General features: G+C 38.6%; 1 protein-coding gene across 1 annotated transcript; it reads right to left on the reverse strand.

Moving 5' to 3' along the window:
• Window positions 1-733: 733 nt before the first annotated feature.
• Window positions 734-14,132, reverse strand: PKNH_1326600 (SICAvar, type I; the record flags this gene model as incomplete). Its single annotated transcript, XM_039113529.1, has 12 exons — window positions 734-1,147; window positions 1,618-2,274; window positions 2,540-3,259; window positions 5,599-6,234; window positions 6,321-6,962; window positions 7,268-7,897; window positions 8,042-8,665; window positions 8,834-9,481; window positions 9,822-10,418; window positions 10,534-10,634; window positions 10,841-11,681; window positions 14,001-14,132. The coding sequence occupies 12 exons, from the start codon at window positions 14,130-14,132 to the stop codon at window positions 734-736; spliced, it is 6,642 nt and encodes a 2,213-aa protein (XP_038969907.1).
• Window positions 14,133-15,106: the final 974 nt, after the last annotated feature.

A 15,106-nucleotide genomic window follows, 5' to 3' on the forward strand; every position in this document is an offset into this window, starting at 1 on the left:
ATCCACCGTCCTTTTTTTTTTTTTTTTTTTTTTGTGTGTTCGCGGACCGGACACATCGCAATATGAGCGCGCGCTTATCTTCCTGTTTTCCGCCCAAAAAAAAAAAAAAAGAAAAGAAAAAGGGACAAGAAAAAATATTTTTCGCAAGCGTGAAAAGAAAAAAGAGAAAAAAATATATTTTTCGCAAACGGAAAAAAAAAAAAATAATAATGTTCTTATAAAAAAAAGAGGAATGTTTTTTTTTTTTTTTTTTTTTCTATAAACAAAAGGTGTCCTTTCACCAAAAAAAAAAAAATAAAAAAAAGTTGCAATCAAAATTAGAAATAAATGTGGAAAAAAAAAAAAAAAAAAAAGAATGTGTGTTCTTAAAAAAAAAAAGAAGAATGTTTTTTTTTTTTTTTTTTTTTTCTATAAAGAAAAGGTGTCCTTTCAACAGAAAAAAAAACCAAAAAAGGGCATAAAAAATTAAGAAATAACATGAATATTCAAACTCCTTATGTCTTTTTATCACATAATTAAAAAAGGACAAAAAGGGGTATGAAACAAATATCCTTCATCTTAAACAATAAACCCTAAACTGTGAACCCTAAACTGTGAACCCTAAACTGTGAACCCTAAACTGTGAACCCTAAACTGTGAACCCTAAACTGTGAACCCTAAACTGTGAACCCTAAACTGTGAACCCTAAACTGTGAACCCTAAACTGTGAACCCTGAACTGTGAACCCTAAAACCTAAACCAGTAACCCGGAACCTAAACTTGGAACCTCTTCTATAGGAACAAGTTCCATTGGAACACCTTCCATAGGAACAAGTTCCTTAGGAACCTGTTCTTCTTCCATAAATTCCGATCCCATGAACTCTTGAACCAAAAGTTCCAGAAAATCCTTCTGGTTCAATTGTGTGTCGCCTTTTTGACATTCATCCAACACTTCAAAATGAATTTCAATAATCGTTCGACGATTCACGGGACCAGAACGTTTCGTTCTCGTTGGAGCAGAACGAGGTTTTCGTTCCTTCACCAGTTGATATTCATGTGAACTATCTTGCTGCACATGATCGAGGAGTTGTTCCTGTACTGATGGACGAGATGCTTGAGCAGGAGATCTTCTGAAACGTGATCCTCCTTTACCAAGAGGACCAAAATACTAAAAAAAAAAAATGAGGGGATATTTTTGTTAAGAAGATTGTGAAATGTTCTTTTTACACATTTATTTTATTTTTTTTTCCTTTTAACCATTAAAAAAATTTTTTTTTCCTTTTAACCATTAAAAAACATTTTTTTTTTCCTTTTAACCATTAAAAAACATTTTTTTTTTTCCTTTTAACCATTTAAAAAATTTTTTTTTTTCTTTTAACCATTAAAAAAAATTTTTTTTTTCTTTTTAACCATTAATTTTGTCCATTATAATTTTTTTTCCCATTAATTTTTTTTTTTTTTTTTATTAATTTTTTTCTTTTTTTTTTTTAACCATGAAAAAAAATTTTCTTTTCCTTTTAACCGTTAAAAAAAAATTTTTTTTTTCCTTTTAACCATTAAAAAAAATTTTTTTCCTATTAATTTTGTCCATTAATTTTTTTTTTTTTCATTAATTTTTTTCTTTTATTTTTATCTTACCTTCCAAAGGTAATAAGCCATAGCAGAAAGACCAATGGAGACAGGAGCCAAAGGAAGAAAAGGGGTAAGGAGATCCGTAAGAAGGATGGGACAGACTGTATTCTCTAATGTTTTTTCCATTTGTTTTTGTTTCGTTAGATCGTCTTTGAACAATTCATTAGATTTACTTCCTATATCGTCATTGCCAATTTTGCAATCTTCATATTTTTCGCCCAGTTTGCACTCAAAACAAGAATTATTACCATTATTGCATGGAGATGTTTCTTCCATAATGTTTTTACTTTTATCAAAAGCATGTTTTATGCCCTCATCTATACTACAATAGGGATGTACCCAACTATGTCCTTTTCTCTTCTCTTTTGCCATTTCTTTTAATTGTTTTGCATATTCTTTAAGAAATAAACAACCCATCGTTTGTCCAAACGATGGGCCGTTAAACTGGCCCTTCTTTTGGCCGTTGGGACGGCCATAAATGTGCTGCAGTCCTGCAGCAAAATGCAAACAAGCTGCCCTATTTGTTCGCCTTTCTGTATGGCCCCTAGTATTCCATTTGCTGTCATCTTTGCAGTACTGTTCAACGTCCTTCTGCTTTGTAGCCTCGTTCATATCTTTTAAAAGATCCGTTAATTCCTTTCCGATCTCATCCCTCAAGGCATTCTAAACATAAAACAAAAGAAAGTAAGAAAAAAAAAAATATATATGTATATGTATACACATATGTATACACATATATATATACACATATACATATACATATATACATATACATATATACATACATATATAAATATACATGTATACATATATACATATATACATATACATATACTTATACTTATACTTATACGTATATACATATATACATATATATGTGTATATGTATATATAATGTTGTTGTTGTCATTGATATGGGTTCGCTTACCCAAGTCACATCGCTGCTTTTAGCACCATTATGCGTTACGTGGTATTTTTTTGCTGCGCATTGGACTTGAGTACAGAAAGAAGAGGTCATTTTAGTGATAGTAGTTAAGGTGGTCGTTATGTTGGATTTAATGGAGTTGGGGTTGGATTGGTCGTTGGATTCGTTGTTGAGGAGATTGTTTATTTCAGTTTGGACATTGTCTCTGTCGGTGTTGTCTTTATCATTGCAATTTCCATTTGTTGTTTTATCCACCAAAGAGCTGTCAACACTAAGTTCGCAACTACTAAAGTTTGGTTGTCTTGTGCATTTAAAACAAACATTATTATTACCACCACCACCATTACATGGAGGCGAAGATTTATTATTATTTTTTTCATTCCATTTTTCGAACATATCGCTAATCGTTTTTTCATCAATGGGACATTTCTCTTGCGAGTCCTTTTTTATTTGATCAGCGTACATGTTAAGAGCAATACAACCAACTGCTCCATCGAGCAGTTGGTTGTCTTGACCACTAGCATTAGACTGGGAGGTACTACTTGTAATGTCTTTAATGTGTTCTAAACCTGCTGTGATATGATTACAAGCTTTTCTTTCAACACTATGTTCATTACCATCACCAAACTCATTGCATGCAGGATTAGTATACTTTCCTCTATCCTCGATTTCTTTGAACATCCTCTGCAGCTCGTCTTTAACAGTCGTATCCCAAAAGGCACACTGTAAAAAAAAAAAAAAAGTAAAAAAGGTTATATATGTAGTTGATAGGTTAGTGTGTAGTATCCGGTTGTTGTAGTATCCCGTTGGTGTAGTATCCAGTTGGCGTATAGTATCCGGTTGGTGTCGTATCCAGTCCCTGTCTGCGAGGAGTTTTTCCTTTCCCCCCCTAAAGTAGCTAAAGCTAACCCCGGAACCTTATTCCTATACCCTTAAAACCTTATTCTAACACCCTTACTACCTTATTCTAACACCCATACAACCATATTATAGCACCCTTACCACCTTATTCTGACACCCCTGAGACCCTATTCTGGCACCCCTAAGACCCTATTCTAATACCCCTAAGACCCTATTCTAACACCCCTAAGAACCTATTCTGACACCCCCAAGACCCTATTCTGACACCCCTACAACCTTATTCTGACACCCCTAAGACCCTATTCTGACACCCCTAAGACCCTATTCTGACACCCTTACCACCTTATTCTAACACCCCTAAGACCCTATTTTGACACCCCTAAGACCCTATTCTGACACCCCTAGGACCCTATTCTGACACCCCTAAGACCCTATTCTGACACCCCTAAGACCCTATTCTGAAACCCCAACAACATCATTCCAACACCCCAAACAACATCATTCCAACACCACAACAACATCATTCCAACACCACAACAACATCATTCCAACACCCCAAACAACATCATTCCAACACCCCAAACAACATCATTCCAACACCCCAAACAACATCATTCCAACACCCCAAACAACATCATTCCAACACCCCAAACAACATCATTCCAACACCCCAAACAACATCATTCCAACACCACAACAACCTTATTCTAACACCTTTACAACATCATTCCAACACCAAAACAACATCATTCCAACACCACAACAACATCATTCCAACACCACAACAACATCATTCCAACACCCCAACAACCTTCATTCCAACACCACAACAACATCATTCCAACACCACAACAACATCATTCCAACACCCAAACAACATCATTCCAACACCCAAACAACATCATTCCAACACCCCAAACAACATCATTCCAACACCCCAAACAACATCATTCCAACACCACAACAACCTTATTCTAACACCTTTACAACATCATTCCAACACCCCAAACAACATCATTCCAACACCCCAAACAACATCATTCCAACACCCCAAACAACATCATTCCAACACCCCAAACAACATCATTCCAACACCCCAAACAACATCATTCCAACACCCCAAACAACATCATTCCAACACCAAAACAACATCATTCCAACACCACAACAACATCATTCCAACACCACAACAACATCATTCCAACACCCCAACAACCTTCATTCCAACACCACAACAACATCATTCCAACACCACAACAACATCATTCCAACACCCCCAACAACATCATTCTGACACCCCCACAACGTTATTCTAACACCCTGACACATTTGTCCGAAACACGGAATCTGACTTCTAACACCGCTACAACCTCCCTCCTAAACCCGGAATCTAAGTTCTAACACCCCGACACCTTCCCCCTAAACCCGTAATCTAAGTTCTTACACCCTTCCAACCTTATTCCTAAACCCGGAATCTAAGTTCTAACACCCTGACACCTTCTTCCTAAACACGGAATCTAAATTCTAACACCCCTACAACCTTCCTCCTAAACCCGGAATCTGATTTCTGACACCTCAACAACCCTTATTCCTAAACCCGGAATCCGAATTCTGACACCCTGACACCTTTGTCCTAAACCCGGAATCTAAGTTCTAACACCCCTACAACCTCCTTCCTAAATCTGGAATCTGACATCGAACACCCTAAAACCTTACTCCTAAATCTGGAATCTGACAGCGAACACCCTAAAACCTTATTCTTATACCCTCCAGACATTCCTCCTAAACCCTAAACCTTCTTCCCATACCCTGAATATCATTCCAATACACCTACAACCTCATTCTAACACCAATACAACCTTATTCTCACACCTCTACAACCTTATTCTAATACCCCTACAACCTTATTCCTAAACCAGGAATCTGACTTCTAACACCCCTACAACATTCTTCCTAAACCCGGAATCTGATTTCTGGTACCCCTAAAACCTTCCCTCTAAACCCGGAATCTATGTTCTAAGACCCTGACACCTTTCTCCAAAAACCGGAATCTAAGTTCTAGCACCTGGACACCTTTGTCCTAAACCCGGAATCTGAATTTTTTTTTTTTTTTTCTTTTTTTTTTTTCTTTTTATTCCTTCTACCCCCTCTAAGTGTTGTGTTGATGGTAGGTTGGATGTGTTGTCTGTAGTAATACTTACCCAAGTCTGCGTAGAGTTACCGCTATTCCCTGCTTTGTTTTTGAACCATTTGGGTGCGGCACATTTAATGTAGTCGCATAAAGTGGACATTTTATTTATGTCCTTTAGGGTGTTATTTGCGGTGGTGTCAATTTTGTCCTGAACTTCTTTTAATTTGTCCTTTACTGGCGTTGGGCTGCCATTTGTGTTAATATTGCAATCTTCATAGTCTTTTTCTTTCCAATGGCAAGGGACACAAGGTCCCTTGCCACTGGCACCAACACCACCATTGCAAGTAGAATTATTATCTTCATTCCATGCCTTAAATGCTTTCTCTATACCAGAATCAATGACACATTTTGATGTGTCTTTCATTTTTTCTGCATATTTCTTAAGAAGGAAACAACCCATTGCTTGTTTCAACGATGGGTCCTTAGACAGGATTTCACCGTTATTGGTTTTAAGGGTTGAATTTTCCTTTAAGTATTTAAGACCGGCATGCAAATAATTGCATGCCGTCTTTTCAGGTTTGGTGGGTGTTCTATAATCATCCATCTTATTACAATGACCTTCATTGTTTGTGCCATTCTTCGTCATGGCGTTGGATAGTTGTTCCCATAGTTTTTGTACTTCGCCGCCACTATTCCAAAAGTCTTTCTGCAAAGTGGAGTATAAAATATATATATATGTACATATATATACGTATATGTGTATACACCTATACACCTTCTTTCCTCCCTTACCGTTGTGGAATTCGATGGTTTTCCGTTTGTGGAATTTAAGTGGGATGCTATACATTGTAAACCATCGCATAAAGTGGACATGGTATTTATTTTAGTTAGCATTGTTTGAATGTTAGAGTCGTCGTTCATATTGACGGTGGTCTTTAACTTCTCTTCTACCTTCGAATCTTGGCCAGCGCCCGGGGCGCTGCCATTTGTTTTAATTGTGCAAGTGTTAAGGATGTCTTCTTGCCATTGGCAAGGGACACAGGGTCCCTTGCCATTGATATTGCAATTAGTACCACTCTTACTGAGAGTCTCCCCAAGTTTGAATGCCTGTGTTATCCCCCTTTCAATATTACAAATTGCATTTTGTTTCATGTGTTTTGCGTAAGCGTGAAGTAAAAAACAACCCATCGTTTGTCTAAACGATGGGTTGTCCCTTGACAGGATACCATTGCTAGTCGTTCCTGACGAAGTATCCGGTTGGTATAGTTGTTTGAAGCCGGCATGCAAATAATTGCATGCCGTCTTGTCAGAACGAGTTCCATCTACCGTGTTATCACATTCTGTTTCCCGTGTTCCTTTACTATCCTTCATTGCTTGTAACAATTCATCCCACAATTTGGCGACATCTCCATCGTTCTCCGCCCAGAATGTGGCCTATATAAGGTGATGGTGATAATATATATATATGCATATACGCATATGTAGGCATATGTAAGTGTATACGTATATGTATATATGTATATGTATATATGTATGTATATATGTATATATATGTATTTGTATATGTATATATGTATATGTATATATGTATGTATATATGTATATATATATATATATATATATATATATATATATGTATTTATATTCATCCATCCTATGGGAATATATATAGTGCATATGTACACTGTGCACTATTCTATCGTCTCATAAAGTGGACAATTATATATGTGGCCACTTACCTCCCCCTTCCCCTGTCCCCCCTTTTCATGATACCAATTCGCTATGCAATTCATGCGATCACATAAAGTGGCTTTCTCATTTATTTTGTCCAATGTTGGTTGTATTTTGGTGTTGGAATCATTGTTTAACATATCCAACACTTTCTTCCACACTTCCTGGCCCTCAATTTTGGAACTGACACACATCTGTTCCTTACATTCCTCACATGAACCCTTCTCATTACCATTCTTCCCACACCATTCTTCACGTTTAATCTTCAGCTTATCTTCATCAAAGGCCCCCTTTATTCCTTTCTCCACAGCACAACCATAACCACCCTTGTCCGCCTGATCTTTTAATTTGTGTACAAAGGCATTGAGCGCCATACAGCGAATGGTAGATTTAAATATTCGGTTATTCACTTCTTGTGGCCCAGAAACTGTGTCACCTTCCCCAATTTTATGTACCTCTTTCAATGCTCTAACAATAAGTTTGCATGTTTCCCTGCTTACACAATGCTCTCCATTACCATCGTTCGTACATTTAACCTCCCTGCACAGAGTGTCTGTATCGTTGTCGCTCCCCGCATTGTCAGGCAGGGTGCTGTCGAATGAGGTGACTTCATTCTTGACTTCGGTCCACATTTTAGTCTACAAGTGCAGTAATATATATATATATATATATATATGCATATGCATATATACATATGTATGTACGCATATACATATACATATATACATGTACATATACATATGTGAGTGTATGTATATATGTATGTTACTGCCATTCCTTACCCAGTCAGTTGTCGTCACCCCATTCCCTTTGGTCCTGTTATACCAATTCACTGCACATTTTGCGCGTTCACATAAGTTCATGGTATTTACGGCTTCCGCTGCCTTCTTTACTGCTACGTCCTTATCCTCCTGGATGATGCCCTTCAATTTGCCCTCAACATTCTCAGTGGAGGTTCCATTTGTGTTAATGGAGCAATTCTTATATTCCTCCTTTTTCCATTCGCAAGGGACACATTGTCCCTTGCCATTGGGACCATTGCAAGAAGTTCCAGGTTTACTCCCCGGATTCTTCCACGAATCAAATGCCTTTTTTACCCCAGCATCAATCTCACAAATGGACTTCTTTTTCATTTCATTTGCATAGGCGTGAAGTAAGAAACAGCCCATCGTTTGTCTAAACGATGGATTGGACAAAAGTCCATTTTTAGTCGTTCCTGTCGGATTGTACAATTTATGTAAGCCCGCATGCAAAAAATTGCATGCCGTCTTTTCAGGTTTGGTGGGTGTTCTATAATCATCCATTGTATTACATTGATTTTCGTTATCTGTACTATTCGTCATGGCGTCTACCAATTCTTTCCATAGTTCTGCCACTGCGCCGCCACCCTCCTTCCAGAACTCTTCCTGTATAAGGTGGTGGTATAATATATATATATATATATATATATATATATATATATATATATATATATATATATATATATATATATGCATATGCATATACATGTACACATACATATGTATGTGTACATGTATATGTGTATACACCTATACACCTTCTTCCCCCCTTACCGCACTCGGATTCTTCTGCTGTTGTGAGCTAGAGGAATTTAAGTGGGTTTCTATACATTTCATATGGTCACATAAAGAAGTCATTTCATTTATTTCAGTTAGCATTTCTTTTATGTTGGTGTCGTTCTTCTCATTGACAATTTCTTCCACTTTCTTCTTTGCATTATCCTGTGAGCCAGCTATATTACTATTTATGGTAATTTCCTCAAGGCAACTTTCCCATTTGTTGTTCTTATCCCATTCGCAAGGGACACACTGTCCCTTGCCAGTGGCACCATTGCAAGAAGTTCCAGGTTTATCCTTCAGGTTCTTCCACGACTCGAAAGCTGTGTTTATTCCTTTATCAATATTACAAGTTGCTTTGTCTTTCATATATTTTGCATAGGAATGAAGTAAAAAACAACCCATCGCTTGTCTAAACGATGGGTGTTTCGTAGATAGGATGTCGTCGCCGCCTGCCGGCGACGACGACGTACCGTTGTACAGTGCTTCTAAGCCGGCATGCAAATAATTGCATGCCGTCTGTTCAGACTGAGTTGTACCTTTCAATTGATCACATCCATTTCCTCTTCCGTTCCAATTACTGCCCTTCATTGCTCCTGCCAATTCATTCCACAGCTGCTGGACACTCTTCGTCCAAAATTGTTCCTGTAGGTGAGGTAGTATAATATGTATATATATATATATATATATATATATATATATATATACATGTATGTATGTACACACACATACACATATATATGTAAGTGCATATGTGTACACATATATAGACATATATACATATACATCTATACATATATATATGTGTATACATGTATATATATATAGATGTATATATATATGTATGTACATATGTATTTGTATATATGCACTTGTATGTATGTAGATGTATACATGTATGTACTTATGTATGTATGTATATATGTGTATATGTGTAATTGTCATTCCTTTACTGCGCAATTAGACTGCGCATGTGCCAACTTACCTTTCCCGTGTTCTGGTTGTTCTCTTTCCATCGCTTTGCGGCACAATTTACCCATTCACATAACTCATTGTTTGTATTGAAGGCAATCAAGGTTTTCTGTAATCCGGCTTGGTTTGTCTTTCCGCTGCTGCTGAGCACTGTTTCTACTTTGTTCTTTACACTCTCAGTGGTGGTGCTGCCAATGGTGCACTTATCAAGTTTGCTGTAGTCGTCGTCATTCTTCCATGTGCATTCAACACATGGTTTACTACTACCATTGCAATTTGCTGCTTTAATAGTTTCAGCATACTCCAATGCCTTCTTTATTCCATCATCTATGCTACAGTACCCTCCTTCTTTTGCTTTTTTTTTTAATTCTTCAGCATATGCTTTTAATAAAAGACATTTTATAATTTGTTCAGAATATTTGTTAGGGTCACTACTCCCATTTTTGTACATCTCGTGCAAAAATTTTGCCATGTGTTTGCAAGCTGCCTTATTTGCACTATCTAAGTCACCGTTCTCACAGAGGTTAGCAGTGGTGCCATCAGCATTAATAGTCGTAGTAGACAGGAGACTGTTCAGCTTCTCCTTGACGTTGCTGTCCCAGAAATCTCCCTATATAGAAAGTGAATGTGTATATATGTACATATATATATACATACGTATATATGAATATATATATACATATATGTACTTATATGTATATATGAACAGTCTTTCCCCTCCTTACCGTGTTACTGCTGCTCTTCTCCTTCGTCAAATTCCAATAATCTTTTGCACAGTCCAAGCGCTCACAAAATTTCTTGCTGCTGTTTTTCATGCATTCCTGAGCTGCACGAAGAAAGGGAAAAAAAAGAAAGGAAGGAAGAATGCAAAAAAATGAAGGGAAAGAAAAAGAAGAGGGAAGGAGAAGAGGAAGGAGAAGGGGAAGGGGAAATCCCTTCCCCTTCCCCTTCCCTTACATTCCCTTTCCTTTTTTGGTGAACAGCTGAACTTTTTTTTTTTTTTTACTTCCACCCCTCCCCTTAAAAACTAACCTATTTTTTCCCCAGATACCTTATTGAGCTCCCGTACAACCTTGTCTATTTCTGTAAGATCCACTTGACCATTTCCCCCTACTGCGACCTGAAGTGCCTTCTCTATTGTAGCCGAGTCTAATTGTAAGTTTTCATTGGTTAATACTTCTGCTAGGGTCGTTCCGCCACTACTTCCTGCGGTTTTCCTGTTGTCCAGTTTCAGGAAGTTCGTCATAACTTCTGCATTGTCTTTTCTCTGCTGTTGCAAATTAGCGTCTTCCCTCTTCTGCTTACAGACGTCCGCCCAATACCTCCATGGCATCTTCACCTTCCAGGTTCCTCCCCCCCCCTTCATCCTTTCTTCCTCCGTCCATGTTTTGATTGTATTATGAAGAAGTGCTCTACCGATCATCAATTCGGCAGCGCTAATATTTTTGCATTCATCCAAGTTTGCCCTGTCTTTCGAACTCAAGTGCTTCCCCAATTTACTGTCGACATCCTTCGTTATTTTTTCAATAATTTCAGTCAGTTGACAGTGATCACCATACATCGCGGATAAGGCAACAGCGCCCACGATGCAGCGACGATAGGCTTCATCAGGAGTGAGGGGCGCAATTCGTGCTCGCTCATCGGCCTGACCCATGAACCTACTCCCCGTTGTTTCCACATTACTTATGAAATATCTTATTTCGACTACCGCCTTACATAAATTCTGCATATAAGGATTTCTCCCCCATCCTCCCCAGCTCACAAGGTCCCCTACGCCCCCACAGAGCTCCTTTATTTCATCCGACTCCACCTTCACCGTGATCCACCTCCTCAGTTCTCCAAATGTTGTAGCTAAATTGCTCTTCAACTTGTCCTACATAAGAGAGAAAAAAAAATACGTCTGCTGCTATGTATATATAAGGATATATTTATACATATAGTTTCCAACTTCGCCATCCTTTAACACTATTTTGTCCTCCTTCTTATTTCATTCATCTTTTCCTTCATTTTTTCCTCTCCCCTTTCTCCGGTTCGATGGGGATGTGGGGTTGATTTGTAGTTTCCGGTTTAATCAATCGTAGTAGGTTTTTCCCCGCCCTCCGGTTCGTGCAGCTACCGGTTAGTGTGTAGTAGGTTCGTTATGTAATATCCGGCTTCTATGCCGTATCCGGCCTGCCTTCCTGTATGCGAGGAGTTTTTTTTCTCCCCCCCTAAAGTAGCTAAAGCTAACCCCTGAACCTTATTCCTAAACCCTGAAACCTCATTCCTATACCCCTGAAACCTCATTCCTATACCCCTGAAACCTTACTCTTATACCCTGAAACCTTATTCCAATATCCTGAAACCTTATTCTAACACCCTTACCACCTTATTCTAACAACCCTACCACCTTATTCTAGCACATTTACCACCTTATTCTAACACCCTTACCACCTTATTCTAACACTCTTACCACCTTATTCTAACACCTGTACATCATCCCAACACCCCTGCAACCTTATTCTAATACCCCTACAACATTATTCCAACACCCTTACCACCTTATTCTAACACCCTAATCACCTTATTCCGACACCCCAACAACCTTATTCTAAGACCCTTACCACCTTATTCTGGCACCCCAACAACCTTATTCTGACACCCCAACAACCTTATTCTGACACCCCCACAACCTTATTCTGACACCCTTAAGACCCTATTCTGACACCCCTAGGACCCTATTCTGACACCCCTAACAACCTTATTCTGACACCCCAACAACCTTATTCTGACACCCCAACAACCTTATTCTGACACCCCAACAACCTTATTCTGACACCCCAACAACCTTATTCTGACACCCCAACAACCTTATTCTGACACCCCAACAACCTTATTCTGACACCCTTAAGACCCTATTCTGACACCCCTAACAACCTTATTCTGACACCCCAACAACCTTATTCTGACACCCCAACAACCTTATTCTGACACCCCAACAACCTTATTCTGACAACCCAACAACCTTATTCTGACACCCCAACAACCTTATTCTGACACCCTTAAGACCCTATTCTGACACCCCTAGGACCCTATTCTGACACCCTTACCACCTTATTCTAACAACCTGACAACCTTATTCTAACACCCCTGCAACCTTACCCCCATACCCTACAACCTGCTTCCTAACACCCTTACAACCTTATCCTAACACCCTTACCACCTTATTCTAACACCCTTACCACCTTATTCAAACAACCCTACCACCTTATACGAACACCCTTACCACCTTGTTCTAACACCCTTACCACCTTATTCTAACACCCTTACAACATTATTCTAATACCCCTACAACATTATTCTAATACCCTTACCACCTTATTCTGACACCCTTACCACCTTATTCTAACACCCCAACAACCTTATTCCAATAGCCTGCAACCTCATTCCAATATCCTGAAACCTTATTCTAACACCCCAACAACATCATTCCAATACCCCTACAACCTTATTCTGGCAACCGTACAACCTTATTCTGACACCCCTACAACCTTATTCTGACACCCCTACAACCTTACTCCTATACCCTTAAAACCTCATTCCAATACTGTACAACCTTACTCCTATACCCTGGAGCCTTACTCTTATACCCTTAAAACCTTACTCCCATACCCTTACAAACTTATTCTAACACCCTTACCACCTTATTCTAATACCCCTAAAACGTTACACCTAAACCCGGAATCTGACTTCTGACACACCTGCAACCTTACACCTAAACCCGGAATCCAAGTCCTAACACCCTGACAACTTCCTCCTAAACCCGGAATCTATGTTCTAACACCCTGACACCTTTGTCCTAAACCCGGAATCTAAGTCCTAATACCCTGACACCTTTGTCCTAAACCCTGAACCCTAAACCCTGAACCCTAAACCCTAAACCCTGAACCCTAAACCCTAAACCCTGAAACCCTGAAAACTCTGAACCCTAAAAACCTAAACCCTGAAAACCCTAAACCCTGAAAACCCTAAACCCTGAAAACCCTAAACCCTGAAAATCCCAAAACCCTGGAGCTTCCTTTTCTTACTACCTCAAATATTCCTCCTTTTTCTTCCCTTAGGACCTTCTTGCTTTTTTCCCTTCTGTGACATGCTTTCGCCTTTGCTCTTCTCTTCAGCTGTCCTTCTTTTTTATTTTATTATATCCACTTACCGTAATTTTCTTAGGAGTCGACGGGGGCGTTGCCCCATTGTTCAATACTGTCTTCATCCATTCTCCGAACAATCCACCACCGCTACCGGCGGCACCACCACTGGGTGATGTACCTGCGTTCGGTTCTGGCATGCTTATTTATTTTCTTCGTCTTCTACAATTTGTTTGATAAGTTGAAAAAAATTAATGGGAATGGGAATATTTTTTCTCCTTCCTGAAATTTAAAAAAGAAATGAACAATTTTCTTCCGTCGTCGTATTTGACGTGCCCGTTTTTTTTTTTCTTTTTTTCCTGTCCGGTTCCCCTAGTTTCCAATAGCTGTACCATCCGGTTCCTAAAATCCGGTTGGTGCGTAGTATCCCGTTTGGGTTGTCAGCGAGGAATTTTTCCTTTCCCTCCCCTTTACTAAGTTAAAGCTAACCCCTAAAACCTTATTCCAATACCTGAAAAACTTTATTCCAATACCCTTAAAACCTTATTCCTGAACCCAGAATCTGACTTCCGACACCCTAAAGCCTTCAACCTAAATCCGCAATCTGAATTCTAACACCCTTAAAACCTTTACTCTCTTCCCTTATTGTTCCTTCTTTATTTCGTCCTTCTTTTCTATTCGTTCATTTCTTTTATTTTCCTTCTTCTGTTCTTTTCCGTTCCTTCCTTTTTTCATTGCCAATAAACAATAATATAAGAAGGAAGGTTTCTTAAAGGAGAGAATAAAACAGGTTTTCAGAGGGAAGAAAAAGAAGGTTTTAAAAAGGAAGGAAAAGAAGAAGAAAGTTTCTTAAGTGGGGAAGAAGAAAGAAGGTTCTTTTTCCTCGGTTTTTTAGATCAACAATATATGGCCTGGTGTTTTAGCCACCTTAAGGGAAGATAAAAAAGGTTTTTTTAAAGGAGAAGAAAAGAAAGAAGGTTTTAAAAGGGAAGGAAAGAAGGTTTCCAAAGGGAAGGAATGAAGGTTTTAAACGGAAAAGGAAAGAAGGTTTCTTAAAGGAAAGAAAAGAAGAAAGAAGGTTTAAGGGAGAAAAGAAGGAAGGTTAAGGGAGAAAAGAAGGAAGGATTAAGGGGGAAAGGAAAGAAGTTTTAAAGGGGGGAAGAAAGAAGGTTTT

The sequence above is a fragment of the Plasmodium knowlesi genome (assembly GCF_000006355.2).
Source record: "Plasmodium knowlesi strain H genome assembly, chromosome: 13".
Lineage (NCBI taxonomy): Eukaryota > Apicomplexa > Aconoidasida > Haemosporida > Plasmodiidae > Plasmodium > Plasmodium knowlesi.